Raw genomic sequence first — 23174 nt, forward strand, 5'->3', positions numbered from 1 at the left:
ACGCCTGATTGTCTTCTTGACCACCAACTATGCCAAGTTTGCCGACTACCGCAAGTTTATCGACCCCAGCGCCCACGACCGCGTCCGCGAGCTCCTCGATGCCATTCTGGCCCCGTCGTCGTCGCATGCCACGCCACGCACTGGCAAAAGCGGCGGCACCCCTGCCACTCCTGCTGCCGCGGCTGCGCCCCCTAAATCGCCAGGCAAGGCTGATGAGCCGGTCATCGTCTCCTCGCCCATCCCTCCAGCTGCTACCCCCTCCTCCTTGCACCCCGACGAGGCCGATGCCGACGAAGAGGACGAGCACATTGCCACGCTGCCCCTTGCCGCGACGCTGCAGAGCACCGATCACTTCCCTCCCCAGGGCAACTATGTCGAAGACGACGTCTCCACCGTCCTGGAGGTGTTTGGCACCGATGCGCGCAACGGCCTGCCGCTGAGCGAGATTGAGCGCCGCCGAGCGCACTACGGCCCCAACGCCCTGCCCAAGCCGCAAAAGCCAGGCATCCTGTCCATGCTGTGGGCCCAGATTACCAACTTTATGGTGCTCATCTTGATTGCTGCCGCTGCCGTGTCTTGCGGCATTGGTGACTACAAGGCTGGCATTACGCTGTTTGCCGTCGTCGTCATCAACGTTGCCACGGGCTTTTCGCAGGACTACAAGGCCGAGAAGGCGCTCGACGCCCTGCTCAAGTTTTCGGTTCCCGTGGCCACGGTTGTTCGCAACGGCGTCACGCAGGACATTCCGGCCGCCGAGCTTGTTCCTGGTGATGTCGTCGTCCTCGAGGAAGGCGACCAGATTCCCGCCGACCTGCGTCTGATTGAGGCTGTGGGCTTGAGCGTGGTCGAGGCCCCCCTCACCGGCGAGCCTGTCGCTGTCGAGAAGAACACTGCAGCCATTCGCGACAAGGTGACTGCTGTGGGCGATCGCATCAACTTGGCCTTCATGTCCACGGTGGTCAACCGCGGCCGTGGTCGCGGCGTTGTCGTGTGCATTGGTACCAACACTGAAATTGGTCGCATCTCGACCAACATTACCCAGAGCAAGCCCCCTCAGACGCCCCTGCAGAGCAAGCTCGATCGTCTCGGCAAAATCCTGGTCGCGTTCGCCGTAGTGCTCTGCGGCCTCGTCATTGGCATTGGCATTGGTCGTGGTCGAGACTCTGAGGAGATGGTCAAAGTGGGCGTGTCGCTTGCTGTTTCGGCCATTCCCGAAGGTCTTGTCGCTGTCACCACCGTCACCATGGCACTCGGTGTCCAACGCATGGCTCGCAACCACGCCATTGTCCGCAAACTGGCTGCCGTCGAGGCGCTCGGCTCGGTCACGACCATCTGCTCGGACAAGACGGGCACCCTCACGGTCGGCAAAATGTCGGCCACAAAGCTGTGGACGCATCCTCAGATGCTCTCCATCACCGGCTCAGCCAACACGCCCGTCGGCACCTTTGCTCAGGACGGCACCGCTGGCACAATTTCGCGCGACGATTTCGCCGAGTCCACCCGCCGTGCGCTGATGGTGTGCGCGCTTTGCAACAACTCGTCGGCGTACCTCAACCCGGAAACGGGTGTCTGGGACTTGCTTGGTGACTCTACCGAGGTTGCTCTCAACCTCGCCGCCCTCAAGGCAGACCTGGGCAAGGATGCCTGGACTGGCGGTGTTGCCCTCGGCGGCCAGCGCATGTCGTTTGTCCACGAGTTTGCCTTCGACTCGGACCGCAAGCGCATGAGCGTGGTCTACAAGCTCGGCGATGGCCCATTCCTTGTGCTCGCAAAGGGAGCCCCCGAAGCCGTGCTCAAGTCGTGCAACTTTCTCGAGTCGAATGGCAAGCGCATTCCCATCAGCAGCGAGGGCGATGGCGCCGCTCGCGCAGCTCTGGCCGAAATCGAAGCCCGCGGCGCTGCCATGGCTCAGCTCGGTCTGCGTGTGCTTGCTCTGGCGATCGGCGAGCGGCCCCACACTGCCACTGACGAAGAGCTCCACAATGTGGAGTTTGTCGAGGGCGGCGGCCTTGCCTTGGTTGGTCTGATTGGCTTGATGGATCCTCCTCGTGATGGTGTCCAGGAGGCCATCGCCAAGTGCCACGGCGCCGGTGTCAAGGTCAGCATGATTACCGGTGACCACCCTTCGACCGCGCGAGCCATTGCCCTCAGCCTTGGCATCATTGTCGAAGGTCTGCACGCCACCGATTCTGCTGCTGCGCCCATGCCCCGCGTTCCCAGCTCTGGCAAACTGGAGCCCACGTCGTCATCCCTCGCCTTGACGCTTTCCTCCACCACGGGCGCCATCAAGAACGTTGTGTTTGACCCGAATACGGCAGACATTGAGAGCGACAGCGACGACGAAATCGAGGCTGCTGCTGCTCCTTCTTCTGCCGCCGGTGGTCTGACGAATTTTGCATCGAATCGTAGCATTGTTGATGTTGTTCGCGGGGCCATGGGCCGTCCAACTGCTGCTGCTGCTGCTGCTGCCGCCGGCTCTCAGCCCCCTCAGCGCCAGGCGTCGCAGAGCCACTCCGAAGTCACTGGCTGGCGTCGCTTTGTACCGTTCGGCTTGGCCGATCGTCGCGGCTCGACCAGCTCGTCGGCGTCTTCAGGCTCGTCCGACTCGGAGAGCAACAACCGCTCATCCACCGCCATCCAAGGCGGTATCGACCGTGTCCTTCGTGGTCACGAAATCGACGAGCTCATGGCAGCCGACAAGCTCGTCACCCTCAATCCCTTCCCCAGCGTTTTTGCTCGCGTGTCGCCCGAGAACAAGCTCCAGATCGTGACTGCCCTTCAAACGCGAGGCGAAGTTGCGGCCATGACTGGTGATGGTGTCAACGATGCAGGTAAGAGCGATATATCGTGCTCGCGCACCTCAACCTGTGGTTTTGATGGTTTGAAATGTTATTATCGATGATCACCCATCTCACACCACTTTTGATTGTTATTTTTTTTTGCTTCTTTTCACACACACACAGCTGCTCTGCGCAAGTCCGACTGCGGTGTGGCCATGGGTATTGCAGGCACCGACATCACCAAGCAGGCTGCCGACATTGTGCTTGCGGACGACAACTTCACCACGATTGTGACGGCCATCGAAGAGGGTCGTCGCGTGTACGACAACATTCGCAAGTTCATCCTCTACCTGCTTTCGTGCAACGTGGCTGAAATTCTCTGCATGCTGTTCGCCGTCATTATCGATCTGCCCATTCCATTCACCCCCCTCATGATTCTCTACGCCAACATTGTGGCCGATATTCCGCCTTCGATTGTGCTCGGCTTTGACTCGCCCGAGAAGGACGTCATGACCCGCCCACCGCGTGACCCGAAGCGCGGCATCCTCACCCTTCGCACCATTGTTGTCATCATGCTGCAGGGCGCGTCGATGTGTACCATTGCGCTGATTGGTCTTCATGTTGCAGACGTCCCGCTTGGTTGGGACACCCCCACGACTCAGACCTTCTGCTTTACGCTCCTGACCTCCACGCAGCTCTTCCATGCCTTCCTGTCGCGCTCGCAGTCCATGTCCATCTTCCAGGCCAACCCGTTCAACAATTACCAGTTGCTCGCTGCCGTCGCCCTGTCCTTTGTCTTCCTCATCATGGGCATCTACATTCCTGGATTTAACAGCGCCCTGGACATGGTCCCGCTTGGCGGCACGGCTTGGGCCATGATTCTGCTCGGCGTCTTTGTCCACACGCTGCTGTCCGAGTTTATCAAGATCTACCTGCGCTACAAGCGCCGCAAGACGACCCGAGCGCTTCTTCATCACTTCCAGATGCAGGAGATGAACTCGAGTGGCGCGACCACCAAGCCCATGTTCTACAATGACCTTTAAACAAAACAGCATTTTCGGGTGCGGCGAGAAACCGATGAATATTTTGTGTTTTTTGATCCGTTTTTGGTATTCTACTTCGTTTCGATTTCCTTTGTTATGAGCAATTTGTTTGTTCTGTTCCACTGAGACACACACATTTGTACAATTACAACCCATCCCTCGAGATTTTCTTTGTCGCTGGTACACAACGACTCTCCATCAATCCAATCCAATGATTTTGAATTCGTACTGCTTACCGACTCGGACTTGCCCCGCACGGTACCGATCCATGCCGCTGGCTGATGTATGACGTGCCAAAGCCAAAATGCTCAGACCCAAGGTTTTACGTCCGCCCAAACAACAAACCCTCTCATCTCCCAATGCCATTCCACCTCCCCCCCCCTTAAAACAATACCAGCTCATTCTCATCAATCTCGGGTTGGTGGTCTCTCCGAATTTTGAAAAACCCAACAGCCTTAGCAGCAGCAGCAGCAGTGCCGACAAGGTCCACACGGTCCGCTCATGACGCATGGGTCGCCGGACGCGGTTCCGCCACCGACGCCAGCAGCCGACGCCGCACCCAGCGCCGCCGATGCTGCACTTCCATCGGCACCAGTCCTTGACCACACAGCCGCAAGCGCAGCGCGTGGTGCCGTGCCTGAGGGCGGCTCAGCTGGTTCCACCGCAGCAGTCGCCATCGAGCCATCTGCAGCAGCGACCGCACCGAGTTCTGTGCCGCCGTCGCTGAGCCTCCGCACGCTCCAAGTGGCTGCAACAGAGTCGAGCACGACGCTGCGGCCTGTGGATGGCGGGTCGTCCGTCGCTGCGACGCCAGCCCCGCTCGCGATCGAGCCGCTGTCAGGCACCCTTTCCGACGTGAGCCCACTCGCGCCAAGACGGAGCTCGACCGACTTTGAGGTCCCGCCGTCATCTCCATTGGACCAACAGGAGCAGCAGCAGCAGCAGCCATTGGAGCACTCGCCGCTGCCACCAGCGCCAATGCCGACAGCGCCGCCATTGCTGCAACGAGCTGAAGCCAATGCGATCGCTGCGAATCCTGCTGCTCAGACGACAAGTAACAACGCTGCTGCAGCCGCTGGTGCACAGCCAATCCCCAGACAAGCATCCAACCTGTTCCTGTTCTCGCTGCTGCCGAACGGTGGCGCGTCTCTGTCGCCGGCGGCAGGCGCAACGTCGAGCTTTGGCGGCGCGCGCAACATGTCTGCGTTGGCAGCTGGCCTGATGAGCGTTTCCGCCGCGGCAGGTGTGCCATCGTCATCTCGAGGGATTGCACATGGACGCGGAAGCAGCAGTGCTCACTCGTCGAGTCACCATTATTCAAAGTCGTCCTCATGGCAGAAGGTGCGTCGTCGGCGTCCATCAGGTCTGTCCGAGTCCCAGCTGGGAGCTGCAGGCTATCTTTCTCACGCGAACGGCGATGGATCACGATCGTACTCTGTGTCGACTGCCTCGACCGTCTCAACGTCCGACCGATCGTCGGCTCGCGGCGGCTCTCGCTCTGCCATTCCCCGCAATCGGAGCTCGGGAGGTCTCCACTCCTCCGAGCCAGGGAGTGTCGGCTCCTTGCCGCACCACAACAGCTCCCGCTTGTCTCGAAAGCACACGGCGCAGCGATCTCTACGCCGTCGGAAGTCGCACCGTCGGAGAACGACCAGCGCAGACCATTCGGACGGCCAGGCCAGTGGGCACGACATGGAGATGAGCAACATGCGAAGATCGCGCCGTGGGTCGCGCACCGACAGTGTCAAGCATCGCTCGTCTCCTAGCGTTGTGTCTGTGTTCTGGCATCGCATCACCAAGCCCATCACCGAGTCTCACGCGTGGCTCAATTTCTGTTTTTACCTGTCCATCATCTGGGCGCAAATCAGGCGTCACTTGAACTACTACCGCATCCACTTTCTGTACATTTTCCTGGTCGCATTACTCGGTGGTATCGCCGTGTATCTGTCGGAGCTGTACGCGAGTTCCGGCACTATCTCGTTCGTGGACGCCATTTTCATGTCCACCAGTGCCGTGACCCAAACTGGCTTGTCCTCCGTCGACGTTGCAGAATTGCACCAAGGCACCCAGGCTGTCCTCATTATCGTCATGATGTTCGGCGGCTCCATGATTATGACTGTGGCACCCGTCATCATGCGCAAGTTTTACTTTCGAAAGCAATTGCGTCGGCACCACATTGAAAGCTATCGAAAAGACCTTGCCGAGTACAATGCGCTGAATGCGTTGCTTCGCATCGTTCCGATCTTGTGGGGAACGTGTCTCATTTCCTTCTACCTGATGCTGTATATTTACTGCATTGCGAATGATGGAGCCATTCAAGTCATGGAGGCCAACAACCAGACAACGGCTTGGTTTGCCCTGTTTCAAACCGTTTCGGCTTTCCACAATTGTGGCCTGTCTACCATCTCGACCAACATTGTGCCCTTCCGATTCCAGTACTTCCCGCTGCTTTTGATTTCTCTGATGACCGTCACGGGCAACGTCGCCTTCCCATTCATCATGCGCATTATTGTTGTGGCGCGTTACTGGTTGTCCAAGAATCCGACCACCCGTGCAACGTACAAGTTTCTGCTCGACCATCCGCGCCGGTGCTTTACACACTTGTTCCCACGTGCCCAAAACCGATGGCTCTTGCTGGTGTTTGTCGTCTTGACCGTCGTGCAATGGAGCGCTCTGATGGGCTACGAGTGGACGGAAAGCCTGTTTGCCGAGTTCAACGCCGGCGAAAAGATTGTCAACTCGTTCTTCCAGGCGGCTGTCACCCGTTCTGCCGGCTTTAACAGCATCGACCTGGGCCAGCTTCAGCCCGGTCTTCTCGTTCTCTTTCTGGCCATGATGTACATTTCCGTTTCACCCATCGCCGTAGCTGTGCGCAATTCGGGCTTGGATGGCACTGTGTCCTCTTCCCGCAAGACTGTCCTCGACCGCAATGTCATGGGTGACGTCGAAGAACGTGAAGCAGGTCGCTCTTCCAGCAACACCATCACTTCCCAGGCGAAACGCGTCATGACCCAAGACTCTATCTTTTTGTTTCTCGCATACTTGATCATCGTCAGCATTGAGACCGACCATCTGGAGGAGGACGTGAGCTTCACCCTGTTCAAAATCCTCTTTGATATTATTTCGGGCTACGGAACCGTCGGCCTCTCTCTCGGCTACCCAGGGGTACCTTTCGCCTTTTGCGGTGTTTGGCACCCCGTGTCCAAACTCGTCCTGCTGCTTGTCATGATTCTCGGCCGCCAGCGCAACTTGCCCGACTCGATTGACAAGGCAGTTCAAGTCCCCAAGCGTCTTTTCAGTGCCGTTTCGAGTCGTCACAACAGCGAGGACGAAGACATGGAAAACAGCACGGCCGAAACGAGCGGCGATCGATCGCGCCAGCACGCGACTCCAGATGCGGACAGCGGCGCAGGTGTCGATGGTGGACAGATTGTTCCAATCCCCCATCTTGCGCATGCGCACAGCCAGGACGGAATGCTCGCCATCACGATCGACAACAATCCCGACGTCCTACGTGCAGTCCTGTCTGCTGCCGAATCCGAGCAGATGGAAGAGTTGCAAGAGCAGGACAGCGCGAGCAATGCAGACACGCAAGCTTCAGGCTCCCGCAAGAGAGCAGCGACTCGAAAGTCTGCGAGTCGACAACGACTAGGCAGGAAGACGTCCGGGCACCGACGACACCACCGCGGACGTTCGCGCCACAGTGACTCACGTTCCGGCTCCGTTTCCGGTGCCAGCTACACCAGCGGCTCTTCTCGCTCCCGGACGGGGAGTGTTGACAGTCGGAAGAGTCGTTCGAGCAAGCGCTCGTCATCCTCATCATCATCTGGCCAAGGCGGTCTGATTCTCAAACCCCCGATGGTGGTCCGAGCACCAGTTCCGCCTGCGATCACGACCGTCGCGCGATCCATCTCCAACTCGCCTCGTTCAACGGGTATTGCTGCAGGAGAGCGCGCTTTTGTGCCGCAGCTCTCCTTTGCGTCGTTGGCGCATATCGAGTCCTGGGCTTCTCATGCTTCCACCGCACAGCCAGCCACCCTCATCTCTGGCATGATGCACGACCCGTCGACAGCGCCATCCAGTGCCCGCATCCCTTCCTCCGTCCACACTCCGTCTTCTGTTCAGCCACCATCATTGGCGGCGTCGGTGACAGGCGCGCCCCTTGACCTCAAGTTGCCAGCACCCACCAGCGGCGGCAGCACACCATCGCTGGGCGCCGATGCTACGCGTGCAGGTTCCTTGCTGAGTATCAATAGCGGCCTCGTAACTCCCGGTGACGCGTCGGCATTGCACCAGCACGCGCCTCTCGTTGGAGCTGCTGCTGAGGCCGATGTCATCGGTACCGTCCCATCCATGGATGTTGTTTCAAGTGGAGTCAGCACACCTACCACCACAGCCGCCATGGCAGCTGCAGCTGCAGCCGCGGCGGCGGCGGCGGCTACCAAATCGCCTGCTACTGCAATTGCTCCAGCTACAGCAACTGCTACAGCAACTGCTCCTGCTTCGGCTACTGCTCCTGCTCCTGCTCCGGCTACTGCCACTTCTGCTCCCTTGACAGTCACCGTTGATCGAAAGTCACCTGCTGCACCCACTTCGGCAACAAGCGATCGACCGCCTGCGTTTGATTCCTCGAGTCTAAAGCTGCCCATCTCTGCAGACTCTCACTTGCATCTCAATCCGTCGAGCTCTGTTGGATCGGCGATTCCGACACGGTCTGGTACAAGCACGCCTGCCGCTGGCATTCGGCGCAACCCATTTTCGTTCCTCGTTCAAACTGGGCCTGACGGCTCGCTGATTGTGCCCACCGTTGTGATGACGGAACAGCAGCTTCACCGCCTTCAGCAGCAACAGCAGCAACAGCAGCACCAACAGTTGCTCCAGCATCTTGTGGGTGACCCATCGGGTAGCAGCATTCAATCTCAATCGTCACCGCGGCCGGTCACTCGCCAACAATCTCTGCTTGGTCCGGATGCCGAATCTCGCACGCCCTCCTCGATCAGTCCTGCTGCAGTTGCTGCGGCAGCTCCCGTGCTGGGACCGGTGCCGTCTGGCGACAGTACGATGATGCCCGAGCGATCTGGTGACGCTGGAGCGCAGGACTCGTCTGGCAACGCCGCATCCACCCAACAAGAGGCTACGACGCCGGCCATGACGCTCCCTCTGGGTACGGTGCCCATGGTGGATAACGAGCCGCTTCACATTGGATTCCTGCCATTCTCACAAATTGGAATGGCTGGAGCAAACTTTGTTCAAGACTTGGCGGCTTTCGTCGATGAGTCTCAGCAAGGCATGGATCCCTCCGTGATTATGGATGGCAGTGCGGCCGAGCCATCCTTGATGCAGAGCCCCTTCCGCGGCAGGAGCAGCTCGGACAGCAGCGACGTCTCCGATGACTCTCACCACCGTCACCGCCATCACCGGTCTCACCGTTCGCACCACCATGATCGACCTTCGAGCAGCCGGCATCGCACCCACAGTGCCAGTAAAGACGACGATGACGACAGCTCAAGCGACTCGTCGGACAACTCTGACTCGCACCACCGCCGTCGTCATCATTCGCATCATCCTTCGCACAGGTCGCACCAGAGAAAGCCACATCGGTCTGGGAAAGGGCGACAAGACCGGGACGATTCTCGTCGGCGCTCTCGTCGCGATGACTCGGACACATCCAGTGGCTCTGAATCCTACACATCGAGCGACCTGGATCACGACGAGCTTCGCAAGCTTGGCGTCATTCAGGACGCGATCGACGACGACATGGTTTTGCTGGGAGCATCGAGCTCCTCGTCTTCGTCGAGCTCTTCTGAATCGTCAGACTCGAGCTCGTCCGACCACTCTAGTGACAGCTCTTCCTCGCTTCCTCCTTCTCCAGCGGCATCGCCAGTGACATCACGTCCAACTTCGCCCGCTCCCGCCTCCGAAGCGAGCGCAGCCGCCGCGCCCTCACCGCCACCTCCCCTCAACCGGCGCGACACATTCAAACGCATCTTCTCTGGCAGTCTGTTTGGAGTGGAAGGTTCCGACGACAATTCGTCCAAGCATTCGGATTCGCATAGCGACCTGAAGAATCTTTCGGCAAAGCAGCTCAACACGTCGACCGCTTCACTTCGCTTGGCGGCGCACAGCGTCCACCGGCACTCGCCGCTTCAGCACTCCTTCCGTGATAAGCCGGGCGCTTCTCCAGCAGACAGTCGTTCGGACAGTCGCCGCGATAGTCGCATTGAGAGTCAGCCCAGCAGTCGCTCCGAGAGCCGCCGCGACAGCAAGATCGAGCCCAAACAGCAGCACGACAAGCATGCCAAGCATGACAAGCATGACAAGCACGACAAGCACGACAAGCACGACCAGCACGACAAGCACGAGAAGCACGACAAGCCTGACAAGTACGACAAGCATGACAAGTATGACTCGAAGCACGAACGTCATGAAAGGGATCACACGGACAAACACGACAAGCATGACAGGCATGACAAGCACGACAAGCACGACAGGCACGACAAGCCTGACTCGCACGATAAGCATGATAGGCACGACAAGCATGATAAACATGATAAGCATGACAAGCATGACAAGCATGACAAGCACGACAAGCACGACAAGCACGACAGGCACGACAAGCATGACAAACACGACCAACATGACAAGCACGACAGGCACGAGAAGCATGACCGGCACGACAAGCACGACAAGAACGACAAGCACGACAAGCACGATCATCATCACCACCACCACCATCATCACAAGCACCATGGACACGGTCATGGTCTCGTGCATTTCAATCTGTCACCCTCTGTTAGCGAAGGCGTCAGCGAGCCACATGAGGTACCAAGCCCCAAGTTGCACGTCCCTCTCAAATCGGCAATGGCTCCTCCTTCGGCAATGAAGCGTCCTGATCGGGACCTTCGTGCTGCCGATCGCGACCAAAGATCTCATCGGTCGAGCGCCATCATCCCTGTCTCGACTTCCGTGCCATCTGCAGCCGTGTCCGTAGCGGTCTCTGTTCCATCGTCTCCTTCCCCTCCTGCTTCAACCCAGCCGCTGGCTGTTCCAACTCAGCCGCTTTCTGCTCCAACTCAGCCGCTGTCTGCTCCAACTCAGCCGCTGTCTGCCCCTACGCTGCTGGTCGTGTCAGGCTCGGAGCCTGGGCCGCCGCAGGACGCTCCCCCTCGGTTTGATTTGCCAGCTGCTCGCCCCCGCCGACCGTCTCATTCTGTTGCGTCCGATCCGTCGGACAGGCTTGCGTCTGCTGATGCTCTTCGGGCCATTCTCTCTCGCATGGTTTCGTCGGACAGCCTTTCCTCGAGCATTCCACCTCCTGCTTTGACGCCTTCGTCCGCGCTGAGCACCGATCATTCTGTGGTGATTGACATTCCATCCAATGTCACTTCCGCCAGCTCTCCTGTTCAGTCGCCCTCTCCAGGTGCTGCGCCTCTGATCCTGGATGTCTCAGAGTCGACCAACGAAGCGTCTGAAGCTTGAGGAACGCCCGCTCCACTCGTCTGATCAACCGCGACTTTATCAGCGTCCTTCAAAGTTTCTTCTTCAGCACCATCATCTTCAGCATCATCTTCAGCATTTTCATCTTCATCGTCTTCATCAGCATTCATTCATTCAAACATTTTGACCAACACAAGGTTCAGCTGCTGAAACTCTCTCTGGTTTCACTTCACTTTTGCAACGTTTGGTTTCTTTTTCTTTTCTGTACATTTTTCCGGTTTGTTATTCAATATCACAATTAGAGCAACACCTTTGGAATTTTTACATCACCATTCTGTCTGCGCAAGGTTTCGCATCGGATCGGCGTTTTGCTTTTTTTTTTTTTTTTTGTTGTTGATTTGTGTGTTTTTTGGCGCCCTCTGTGAGCCCTGCCAAACCGAGGCAAGGACAAGCACAAAAACAGCATGTTGGGCCCAACACTGCCCGAGTGTTGCGTGGATGTGCCGGTTGTGAGCCGAGCGTACGAGTTCGCTCGCTTTTTGAGTCTGAAATCGAAAACCCGCAACAGCCATCGGCTTATTCTTTGCAGTTCGCTCCTCTCTGCTTTTTGCGGCAGGCGTTTCTCGGCTGTGTTGCGCATCCCTCCCAAAGCATTGCGCATAAGAAAATGCATTCGTTCTTTTGCATCTTGTGACCTTGGTCATCCTTGTGATGATTGATGCCGGACAAACGGCGCAAACGGAGCAACTCCCAAAAGAGCCGTTTTGAACGATTTTTATGATCATTCTTCCTTTTTTTTTTTTTTTCTTTTTTCTGTTTGGTTTTGTTTTGTTTTGGTTGGAGTTTTTGGATTTTTTAATCTGCCGGTGGCTGTACGTATTACGGAGGCCGACGCCTTTCCCCAAAGTTTGCAGGAAGAATAGAAAAGAGACGAGTGATCACCAAACTGAACATTTGAGACTGCGGCGCGTGAGGTGCAGCAGCCCAACGCGAGCAGTCAGGCGAGTTGAGTCGAGTCAGCCCTGTTGGTGGGTTTGGTTTTGGCTGGTTTGGGCAGTTCGGCGATTTCCCTCGTACCGTCTTCTCCCCTTGGCTTGATCGCGATACTGCAATTCCAGATTATGTCACGATGATACGCAACAGGAACTGCGAGTGAGATGTGTATGGCGAGAGGTCGACGTCGCGTTGCTGGCCCATGAGAAAAGACTTGGCTTGCGAACTGTGTGTCGGTTGTCAATTGGCGTTTTTTGTTGCATCTTGACGCTTGCTTCCGACGGATTGGCAATTCGGCACTAGCGCGGAGAGAGTTCGCCCGCAGCATGCGCAACCGGTGCTGTGCAGCACATTGAAGGACGAGATTCTTGTATTGGGGGACAAAAGTCAGGAGACAGAGACAAGTAGAAACTGAGCCAAAAACGGCTCCAGATTCAGCCGCTGTTGGTTGTTTGTTTGTTTGTTTGTTTTGTTTGTGATTTTTTCAAAAGTGGCTGAAAAAAAAATAATACCAAAACACACACAAATGCAAAGCGATCATTTTCTTACCCATACCAAAAATGATTTCTGCTTACAAAGTCAGATTGTTTCAAGTCCAACAAGATGCACGAACGCCAGAGGCTGACAACCGCCGGCCGATGGCTTGTTTACAGCGCCGTCTGTGCGCTGTTGTTGCTCCACTCGGCTGCCGAGGCCTTGGATCCATGCTCTGTCACTGTCTCGTCCATCTCAGCCCTGAAAACGCAAGTCGCCAATGCAGCCAATTCGGTCGTCTGCATCGCGACTGGAACATACACGATGGCAGGCACCGATGCCATGACAATTTCGCGATTAACAAGCGTGGAAGTTCGCGGAGCTGGAACCCTCAACTCGGATGTCGTCCTTGACATGAACACTGCTGGACGACACTTTTCGCTGACCTCGACTGGAGGAATAACTTTGACCATCCGACACTTGACTCTGAAGCGAGGCTCGGGATCCAGTAGTGGCGGCGGCTGCGTTTCCGTCGCTGCTGCTGCCACAAATCCAACTTTGGTTCTGGACGATGTCACTCTGGATGCCTGCACGAGCTCGGGCGGACCTGGCGGTGCTGTTGCGATTTTTGACTCTCCTGCAACTCTCTCTATTTCAAGCTCTCTGTTCAAGAGCTGCGCGGCGTGAGTCATTTCTTCTGAGAATCTGAATCTTTCTCTGCTGGTACGCTTACTCATCGAATTGCATCGTAGGTCAAGCACGGGTGGAGGTGCGATCGCGTTTTCGAATACTGCCACCGGATCGACCATATCCGCTTCGATCGTCGGCACTATCTTCCAAAGTTGCACTGCAACGAGTGTGACAGGCGGCGCCATTTTTGTTGGAGCAACCACTAAAGTCAATTTGTCCATTGATTCGTCTGCGTTTATCTCGTGCACGGCGACCAGCGGAAGCGGCGGGGCGATAACCCATGGCGGTACAAGTGGCAACACCATCTCCATCAGCAATACGCAATTCACATCCTGCTCGGCAACTAATGCCGGCGGCGCCATCACTCAAACTTCGAACGGGGCCGTGAGCTTTGTCATGTCAAATGCAACATTTACGTCCTGCTCATCGTAAGTGACTATTCAAGGCACTATCCGCTTTTGCACCAACGCAAGGTACTCACGATTGCGCTTTCTCTCCAGTTCGGCTAATAACGGTGGTGCCATCAATCTGGGGCTGTCTGGCGCCGCCTCATCTCTGAGTTGCGATCGATGCACTTTCTCTTCCAACTCAGCGTAAGTGTGGCATTGGAATTGTGACCTGATTGGCGCTCACCAATTTGCGTTTGATATAACATCGAGTAGCTCGGGTGCTGGTGGTGCCGTTTACGCAGCTTCTAGTGTTTCCTTGTCCTTCCAATCCTCGACGTTCAGCGGAAACAATGCCAATTCTGGAGGTGCTGTTTACGGAAATAATGGTGCTTCCTTGTACTCTCAATCGTCGACGTTCAGCGGAAACTATGCCAGTTCTGGAGCTGCCGTCTTTTTCCCTGACAGCACCTCATCGAGAGGTGCCTTTTGGGACACGCTTTTCTTGGGAAACTACATTACCGGAAGTTCGGGTATCATTCGTTTAGGAACGTCAATTTCGTATTTTTCCAGATGCAACTTTACAAATAATGTGGTAAGTTTACCTTTCAAACCGCTCGAATCCGTCATCTTCTGGTTTTAAGGCTCACAGTGCATTGTCATGAACCAGTATTCGGGATCCACAAGCGGGAATTCTGGTGCGCTCCATCTTGGAGCTAGTGCAATCGTTGGTGTTGTTCGCAGCACTTTTTCCGGAAATACTAGAGCCAGTGATCAGACTGATATTCTGTTCTCGGGCTCTGGATCTAGCGCGCTACAGTATCCGCTGCCAAAGTTCAATTCCATTGGTACCTCTGGAACATACACTGCGGTCGACGTCATCTCAACCTACTGCACGAGTTGCGCGAGCTCTCCCTTCAATTCGTTCGTGTGCAATGCCATGCCCGAGTGTTCGCCATCCTACTCCAGCTCGGCTGCTTCTCAGGCGTCTGTCAGCGTTGCTTCCGTTGCCTCTACTGCTTCAGTTGTTTCAGCTTCGTCTGCATCCAAAGCGTCTGCCTCCCTCGCTTCAATCGCGTCCACTCAATCAGCATCGGCTGCCTCAGATGCTTCGGTCGCATCAACTAAATCCGCATCAGTCGCCTCAATCGCCTCTGCCTCGGTTGCTTCTGAGGTCTCTGCCGCCTCTGCCTCTGCCGCCTCTCTCGCGTCAGAGACTTCGTTGGTAGCAGTGTCATCTGCCACACCTGAAATTTCCTCTGCGACCCCAGAAGTCTCCTCTGCGACCCCAGAAGTCTCCTCTGCGACCCCAGAAGTCTCCTCTGCAACACCAGAAGCCTCCTCTGCCACTCCAAAAGTCTCCTCGGCCACTCCAGAAGTCTCCTCGGCCACTCTAGAAGTCTCCTCGGCCACTCCAGAAGTCTCATCTGCGACACCCCAGATCTCGTCTGTGACCCCAGCCGTCTCCTCTGCTACTCCAGAAGTCTCATCTGCAACACACGTGAATCCCTCCGAGTCTGGCAGCTCTTCGTCCGGTTCGAGTGGGTCGATTATTCCGCTGGCAGCAGGCGTCGCTGTGGCAGTTGTGCTCTTGATTTTGCTGATTCTCGTGGCGGTCGCGATGCGCCGCCGTCGCCGTCGTGACAACCGTGTTAAGGCCGTCCAGCGCGAAACGAGCACGATCGCAATGCTCCCCGTCGCCAGCCTCGTCCGAAACTCTGCATCCAGCGCCTCGCATCCGGACTCGCTGCCTGCCTACTCGCCCGGCAACCATGTCGAGTACGAGTCCATGGACGAGGCTCGAGCTGGGTATGACAGACTCGTCGGTGTTTCCGACGAGAAGCCCTCGAGCCATTACGCGTCACTTGCGCCATATCCCAGCGCTGAGCCCCAGTACCAGTCCCTGAACACGGCGTACGCGACTCCTGCTCCAACGGCCAGCTCTAGTGACGCATACGCGACTCCCACACCAACTGCCAGCTCGAGTGGCGCATACGCGACTCCCACGCGATCCGCCGGCTCTGGTGGCGCATACGACGAGCTGCGCGCTCCTCCTACCAATGCGTCGGACGCGACGTACTCGAGCACCGTTCACAACCCGGTCATGAGTTCCGAGTCCGAGCCGCACTCGGAAGGTGGCGAGCAGCCCGTTAACTATGCTCAAATCTACTAGTCGCTGCTGCCGTAGCGTTGGTTGTACCAGTTTTGTCCCCCTTGTGTGTAGAGAGAGATTCTTGTTGCTGCTTGGTTGTTTTTGGTGTTGTTTCTTGCTGCCGGTTTTTTTTGTTTGTTTGTTTCGTTCCAATGAAGTGCTTTGCGATTTCTCAATCTGAGTTTGATTCCATTCGCTGCTCGTCCTGGCGTTTTGACCTGACGATTCCATCCAAGGTATTCCAGCCGACTTTTGTTTGTGAGGATCTCAGATTCTCGTTCGCTCTGATTGTCCAAATCCGTGCATTGAATGTTCATGTTGGCTCACTCTTTGATATTCTCTCAAAGCACAAAACACACTTCACAATGGCTGCCCAGCTTAAGACTGAGACTGTCTGGTTCGACCAGGCTCGCTACGAGTTTGTCGAGCAACGCCTTGTACGTCCTCCTTTAACTATTGAACTACGACTATAACTGCAACTGATATTTCCGCCTTCAAAGGGTGGAAGAGACAGAAGAATAGAAGAAGCAAAAAAAAAAAAAAAAAAAAAAAAGGAGAAAGCACATGGCTCTCTTCTTCTTCTTTCATTTTACTTTGCGCTGTCGTTGCGTTGCTCGTGTGTGCGTTGAGCGTCGTGCGCAGTGTGCCAGTGAGATTTGTCCTTCTCTGTGTTGATCTGCGTCTCTGTCGGTTGATCGCTGCTCCCCCCCCCCTTCCATTCAAACAGTCCGTTCAAACAAAAAAGCGATGTCCTTTTTTTTTTTTTTTTTTTTCTTTTCTCGCTTTTTCGATCAGTTTGTTCTTAGTGGGCGACAGTGAGCTTGATCCTCATTCCCATCTAATCATTACAACAGCAACACCAACTACATCACTCTCTCGTGGCTCGCTCTCACTCAGTTGACCTCTTTTCCTTGTCTTCTTTCCTTGCCTTTCCATCGCTAGGGCCACATTACCGCCGCCCAGGCTCCCGCCTGCACTGGCGCCTCGACCTCGGCTGCCGCTGCTGCCAGCCACGACGGCGCACTCGAGAAGCGCGTCGCCGCCCTCGAGAAGGAGAACGCTGCCTTCAAGGAGCGCCTCGCCAAGCTCGAGCAGCTCGTCAAGAGCCTCGGCTCCACCCCTGCCCCCGCCGCTGCTGCTGCTGCCCCCGCTGCTGCCCCCGCCAAGGCTGAGGAGAAGGCTGCCGCTGAGGAGGACGACGACATTGACCTGTTCGGCGACGACGAGGAGGAAGACGAGGAGACCAAGAAGATCAAGGAGGCTCGCGTTGCCGAGTACCAGGCCAAGAAGGGCAACAAGCCCGTCCTGATTGCCAAGTCCAGCATTCTGCTCGACATCAAGCCCTGGGACGACGAGACCGACATGGTTGAGATTGAGCGCCTTGTCCGCACCATCGAGATGGACGGCCTTGTTTGGGGCCAGGCCAAGCTCATCCCCATCGGCTACGGCATCAAGAAGCTCCAGATCAACTGCGTCGTCGAGGACGACAAGGTCGGCACTGACATTCTTGAGGAGAAGATCACCGAGTTCGAGGACCACGTCCAGTCCGTCGACGTTGCTGCCTTCAACAAGATCTAAGCGCGCCAACAAACGTGGGCTGTAAAAGAGCTCGAGCTGCTTGCTATTCCAACGACAGAGTGCGGATTCAATTCCCATCCCCTATCCCCATTGTTTCCGCAATCCATACACTTTTGTTCTAAAGCTGTGTGAGCTTGCTTGATGTTTTCTTTTTGTAATACATGTTAAGTTCATTGTTTTTCATTTATGAATCAACATTTTGGTGTCACTGCCACCTCTTTCTCTTCGATTTTGGTTATGCATGCGTAGCGCCAACAATACTGCATCAAAATACGCGTTTCAGCAACAACATAGGTTCAATCTTGGAGTCCGGTGTTTGCCGAATCGCCTGAATACTCCGTGAAAATCGTCGGTATCGCTTCTTGTAATCACCCATCATCCTACAACAACAAGGGAAAAAACCGTTAGCAGGCGGCTCTGACTGGCAATAATCCAAGTTGCGCAGTAAAGTCATCGAGCTTACTTGTTTCTGGCGGCCTTCCAGCGCTGAGCATACTCGTCCATAATTTCCTTCTGAGAAATAGGGCGTTTGGCGGCAAGCTTTGCCTCAATTTTTTCGGGAGACAGGCGAGGAGTTTCGTCGTCGTTGTTGTTGGCTGGCGACGCATCGTTGGAAGCAGGGTCTGGCGGAGGAAAGCCAAGAGGCTCCATCTGATGCACAAGAAAAAGAAAAAGATGATGATGATGATGAAGAAGAAGGCGCAGCAATACCAAGCAAGGGCACGAAAAAGTACGATTTTAAGCAAGGACTCTCGGTTAGCAAGCCAACAAGATTGTGGACAAACCGTGAGCTTGCTTACCCTTGGAATCGCGCCTAGCTGCTCATCGTCGTAGGTCGGATTGTTGCGGACCCAGGATCGAAGCAAGCTATACAGCGACGCATCTTCGGCGTTATCATAGGAATGCAAGTTGATCAGTCTGTTGGCAGCCTTGAGCGCGAACGTTCGTCCCACGGCTGGAGCGGAAGTACAAAAAAAGCACGTAAGCACAGTATCCACGACAGTGAGATTCTCCCATGCAAGCGTCAAATCACTGCGTATCTCAGAATCTGAGATTCACACGAAACAATCGCTTTCTCAAACATTACGAGGTTACCAGGTGAATAATTGCCATAACCCGGGGCAGGCCACGCTGCCACGACTTTGGAGTGACCAAGCTCCGATGCCATTGACGGTATCTGGCCTGGTGCATCGATGCTATCCTCGTCGTCCTCGTCTTGTTCGTCATGGAGCGGGTCGTCCTGCTCGTCGTCATCCTCGCCATCCACCTCGCCATCATTCTTGTCATGGTCATCGTCCTGATGATGATGATGATGAGGATGAGGATGTTGCTGGGTTTGCTTGTCGGTGCTCGTTTGTGGATTGTGGACTCGGAAGTCGAGCTGGCGCGTTGGCCGGGCGCGCACTTGGATGTCGGGAGTGCGTCGTAGCGAAGCCACGAGTTCAATGCTGGCGAGCTTGGCAGGCGTCGTCGTCGTTGTCGTCGTGGTGGTGGTGGCGGCGGCGGGGCTTGGCTTGGTCGCAGAGCTGGCTGCTGCGGGTGAGGAGCGCGGCGACCAGTTGTGCCAGTGCGACTCTGGCAGCTGATGCTGATGGTGGTGGTGGTGAGGCGGGTGAGAGCGCGGCTCTGGTTCGCGCTGGCGACCAGTGACGGTGATGGTGCGCGTCGACTGCCGCACTTGGATGGCGGATGCAGCTTGTGATTGGGATTGAGATTGGGATTGGGATTGAGATTGGGATGAGTGCTGCCCAGCAGTCGAACGAGCACTCCTGCGAAGTCCACTCATTGTGATTCAAGTAAACTCGGCAAGTGACTGAGAACTGAAAACCCGAAAGAGACTAAAAGACTAAAAGACTGAGACTGAGCAGCCAGATTTGGTCGTTTCGGTCGTTTCGTTTCGCTTTTGAATTTTACTTGCTGCGTTCGACTTTCCCCCGCTGATCATGCAAAGGAAGGCAAAAAAACTAGACAGGTTGCCATGTCGTGATGCCGCCACACAGCGCAGAGGAATGGTGCAGCGAGAGGATGGTCAAACTGAAGCATAAAACAGCACTTCCCCGATACTGAGAGGGACTGAGATTGGAGATTCAGAGCCAGAGTCGAGCACAGATGTACTCTCAGTCAGAACGACCTTCCTTTTTTCCCCTTTTCCTTTTCCTTGTGTTTGTTTACGGTTTTCTCAGTAACTTGGATTGTTCTCAGTCTTTCTCATACGCTTTCCCCACAATGTCGCACCACGGCCACTCGCACGACGGCGGACGCTGCTCGTCATCGCAGCACCATGGATCCGGAGCAGGACATGGCCACTCGCACGGCGGCGACTCTGAGCTGAGCCACCACGGCGGACACGGCCATTCGCACTCGTCTGGAGCCAGCAGCAGCCACGGCCACGGCCACAGCCACGACGGCGGCCACGACAGCCACGGCCACAGCCACGACAACCACGGCCACAGCCACGACGGCGGGCATGGTCACAGCCACGACGGCGGCCATGGCCACTCGCACTCGGGGTCTGCGTCGGGCTCCTCCTCGGGCCACGGCCACTCTCACGAAGGCGGCGTTTGCCCGTCGTCCGTCCCAGTCTCGCCCGAGCAGCAAAAGTACATGAGCAAGCTGCAGGAGCTCGTCGAGGCGCAGCGGTTTGACGAACTGCCGCCAGTCATTGCGGAAGAGGCTGCGCGAACGATCAGCGAAGTTGGACGTAACAGCGATGCATACGTCAAGGTTAGGCTGTGAAAATCTTGTCTGAGAATTACTTACTCTGAGACTTTTTGGGGTGGTTTGGTTTTTCAAGCGGGGGAAACCAACGAGGCCCAAACGCTGAATTGGCGATCGTACATACTGAATCGTCTTTACTCACCGCGCTGCTTTGTGTTGTTTGTGTGTTGTGTGCAAATGGCTTTGGTTTCTCTTTGGTAGTTCCTGCAACGCTCAGGCATGCTTTGCTTCCAGCTTGGATTGTACACCGTAAGAACACTCTGAGCTTTTGTCTCGAACGAACAAACAAGCATCATTCTAGAAATTTGTTCGCTCACCTCGTCATTCCGTCTCCCCCTCTCGCCACCTATCACAGACAGCGGAAGGGTATGGCAAGGAGGCGTTGGAAATTCTGACGGCCATGTACGGCCCGGACGATCTGCACACGGCACTGGGTCGCCTCAACCTTGGCTTGTACAAGTGCCCGTTGGACAAGCACCAGGAGGCGGAGGCCCTGTACCTCTCTGCGCTCGTCACGCGCGTCAAGCTGCTTGGCAAAGAGCACCGTGTAAGTTTGACAGCTTTTTTGCAGTTTTTGTTTTTTTTTGGGGGGGTGTATTGAAGCAACACTCACTCACTTGCTTCTTCTCTCCTCCTCTTCTCTATCTCACCTTCCTTTGTTTCCAGGACGTGGCGCAAGTCTATCACAACCTTGCTCTGCTGTATCGCAACACGGCACAGTGGAGCAAGGCGGGTCCTCAGTACGAACGCTCGCTCGAGATTTGGCACCGCCAGCGCGCCATCCAGGAGTGGATGATTACCCAGCGCGACTACATTGAAATGTTTGAGCTCCAGTCCAAGTGGACCGAGGCCCTGGAGCAAATGGACAAGCTGCTCAAGTTCACTGACGCCGCCGTGACCAAGTCGCACCCAATCTACGAAAAGTTTGCCAGCGATCGTGATGAGATTGTTGCCAAGATGTCCAAGTAACTCGGGATTTGAGCCCTATGCCTTCTTGCCTTTGTCGCCTTTGGTGTAGCTGCTGAACTGGGACCCTGAGGCTTGGTGAAACTGGCATTTTGCTTTTGCTTTGCTTTCGAACTGAGTAACTTCTCACCACACATCATTTTCATTTTCAAAGCGAGCGCAGTCTTTTCAATCCAAGTTATTTTTTTTTTTTTTGAGCGATATGGATTCAGCGCTCGTGCAGCAGCAGTTGTCGGAGAGCGGCGCGCGCAGTCGTCACGACGCAGCACTCGTCGCCGTGCATTGCGCGCTGCTCTCTCAGGGCTTTGTCGTTGTCTCTTCTTCTGCTAATACTCCTGCTGCCAGAGCGTCCGGCGATGGCGATGGCGCTGACGCGAGCTCGAACGTTGCCTCGTCGACCGCGTCATCAGCCTCGCTGAGCATCTCCGGCGCACTTCCTCCCAACTGGAACGCGAGCACTTCGTCCAATGCGACAGATGATGCAAACGCAGACATTTACGTCGTGCGCTACTGCTTTGGCGCACTCACAAACGCCGTCTTTGAGCTCAAAGCACTCGTCGTCGCGAGTCGGCTGCTCGTCCACATTGTTGCTCCGGCTGGTAGGTCGATCTTGTATCAGCTTCATCATCATCCTTATTGTGAAGGATGGGATGGTGTAGTGAGGAATTTGCGTCGCTGTGAGACCGTCGGAATTGGTCATTTTGGCGTTCTGAGCAGATTAGCATTGCAGACTCGCGAAATTGGGTTGCTTGCGAGCTAGAATCCCACTCACTATGGAGCTATACAAGCAAGCTGTACTCTCACTATGGAACATTGTTGTTGTCTCCTGCTTGTTCGTTTGGCGGCAGATTCGAGCACCGTTTCAGATGAGATTGACGTTTCTGGATTGGACATTTCCACTGCTTCCACTTTGATGCCTGTCATCAAGCGAACGGTGGACAATGTTGCTCGTTCTCTCCGATGCAAGCACACACCTGCCACAGAGTAAGGCCGAACAAAAACAACGCAGATCTTTTGCTCGGAAACCTGGGCTTCATTTCTCACCTGTGTTTTTTGCCTTGGCAGTCCACCAGCGCCTTCCTCATCAAATGCAGCTTCTACTGCAGCATCGCGATCTCCTTCCGCCAGTTCCAACCTATCAGATCCTTTGCGGATGCCAACAAGAGGCGGGTACGGCACGTTTGGTTGTTTGTATTGCTTTTCTTGATTCTCTTGATTCATTGATCGATTGGTGTAACTCTTGGTTTGCTCCTGTTGATTGAATGCCGATTGCGTTTCCCACTCAGGCCTGTTTATTCCCCTACGTACCGATTGCTCATACATTTTTGTGGCGCTCATGGTACCGCATGATGCTTTGTTTCGGAATTGCTCTTCGGATTGACTGCAGATATTACCCGTACGATCCTTTGTCTGTTGGAGAGGGCGATCGTCGGCCTGTTTATTCTCCTACGTACGGATTGCTCAAACAATTTGAATTTCACATTTTTGTGGCGCTCATGGTACCGCATGATGCTTTGTTTCGGAATTGCTCTTCGGATTGACTGCAGATATTACCCGTACGATCATGGATCCGTCCCATCCCATCTTTGATCGCCGCTTCGGACAGCCCCCTCCAGGCGTGCGCCCCGCGCCAGGGTTTCTCCCTCCCGGTGCCGTGCCACCTGGAGCTCGTTTTGATCCAATTGTAGGGCCTGTTGGACCTGGCAACGGCTGGCCAGGTGGCGTGCGACCGAGCGGTTACCGCCCGGCGCAACGCGGACCTCGCTCCGAGTAAGTGGTTTGGTTGTTCTGCTCTCTCTTCTCCTCACCTTCCCGTGCTCATGCTCGACTTTATCTTGTTTGCCCAGTCCCGATCCAGACCACCTTCCTCCTCCAGGATACGGGGACATGTTCATGTAAAGACTAAAAGGCCAGCATTTTACGGACTCGCCCTCTCCAAAAGAGATGTTTTGATGGT

At 55.6% G+C, this 23174-nt stretch overlaps 8 protein-coding genes across 8 annotated transcripts; 6 read left to right on the forward strand and 2 right to left on the reverse strand.

The window, feature by feature from the left end:
- On the forward strand, nt 1-3988 carry CAOG_08970 (hypothetical protein). Its single transcript, XM_011272346.1, has 2 exons — nt 1-2831; nt 2964-3988. The coding sequence occupies exons 1-2, from the start codon at nt 515-517 to the stop codon at nt 3821-3823; spliced, it is 3177 nt and encodes a 1058-aa protein (XP_011270648.1). The 5' UTR covers nt 1-514; the 3' UTR covers nt 3824-3988.
- A 427-nt stretch (nt 3989-4415) lies between these two features.
- CAOG_06299 (hypothetical protein) lies at nt 4416-7554 on the forward strand. Its single transcript, XM_004344998.2, has 2 exons — nt 4416-7347; nt 7370-7554. Exons 1-2 carry the CDS (start codon nt 4802-4804, stop codon nt 7473-7475), a joined length of 2652 nt encoding a protein of 883 aa, XP_004345048.2. The 5' UTR covers nt 4416-4801; the 3' UTR covers nt 7476-7554.
- A 2371-nt stretch (nt 7555-9925) lies between these two features.
- On the reverse strand, nt 9926-10597 carry CAOG_06300 (hypothetical protein; the record flags this gene model as incomplete). The annotated part of the gene is made up of 2 exons (XM_004344999.1): nt 9926-10199; nt 10245-10597. 2 exons carry the CDS (start codon nt 10595-10597, stop codon nt 9926-9928), a joined length of 627 nt encoding a protein of 208 aa, XP_004345049.1.
- Nucleotides 10598-12071: 1474 nt separating this feature from the next.
- On the forward strand, nt 12072-16120 carry CAOG_06301 (hypothetical protein). The gene is made up of 6 exons (XM_004345000.2): nt 12072-12132; nt 12833-13410; nt 13480-13845; nt 13918-14010; nt 14080-14398; nt 14474-16120. The coding sequence occupies exons 2-6, from the start codon at nt 12857-12859 to the stop codon at nt 15974-15976; spliced, it is 2835 nt and encodes a 944-aa protein (XP_004345050.1). The 5' UTR covers nt 12072-12132; nt 12833-12856; the 3' UTR covers nt 15977-16120.
- Nucleotides 16121-16283: 163 nt separating this feature from the next.
- On the forward strand, nt 16284-17746 carry CAOG_06302 (eukaryotic translation elongation factor 1 beta 2). The gene is made up of 2 exons (XM_004345001.2): nt 16284-16392; nt 16898-17746. Exons 1-2 carry the CDS (start codon nt 16321-16323, stop codon nt 17531-17533), a joined length of 708 nt encoding a protein of 235 aa, XP_004345051.2. The 5' UTR covers nt 16284-16320; the 3' UTR covers nt 17534-17746.
- CAOG_06303 (hypothetical protein) lies at nt 17667-19384 on the reverse strand. The gene is made up of 4 exons (XM_004345002.2): nt 18629-19384; nt 18334-18488; nt 17997-18184; nt 17667-17913 (listed from the first exon to the last, which is right to left on the reverse strand). Exons 1-4 carry the CDS (start codon nt 19317-19319, stop codon nt 17799-17801), a joined length of 1149 nt encoding a protein of 382 aa, XP_004345052.1. The 5' UTR covers nt 19320-19384; the 3' UTR covers nt 17667-17798.
- A 375-nt stretch (nt 19385-19759) lies between these two features.
- CAOG_06304 (hypothetical protein) lies at nt 19760-21220 on the forward strand (the record flags this gene model as incomplete). The annotated part of the gene is made up of 4 exons (XM_004345003.1): nt 19760-20257; nt 20453-20500; nt 20607-20798; nt 20918-21220. 4 exons carry the CDS (start codon nt 19760-19762, stop codon nt 21218-21220), a joined length of 1041 nt encoding a protein of 346 aa, XP_004345053.1.
- A 199-nt stretch (nt 21221-21419) lies between these two features.
- Nucleotides 21420-23116, forward strand: CAOG_06305 (hypothetical protein; the record flags this gene model as incomplete). Its single annotated transcript, XM_004345004.2, has 6 exons — nt 21420-21816; nt 22066-22201; nt 22283-22387; nt 22605-22716; nt 22824-22987; nt 23065-23116. 6 exons carry the CDS (start codon nt 21420-21422, stop codon nt 23114-23116), a joined length of 966 nt encoding a protein of 321 aa, XP_004345054.2.
- Between the last annotated feature and the right edge of the window lie 58 nt (nt 23117-23174).

This window comes from Capsaspora owczarzaki (genome assembly GCF_000151315.2).
Source record: "Capsaspora owczarzaki ATCC 30864 unplaced genomic scaffold supercont2.11, whole genome shotgun sequence".
Lineage (NCBI taxonomy): Eukaryota > Filasterea > Ministeriida > Capsasporidae > Capsaspora > Capsaspora owczarzaki.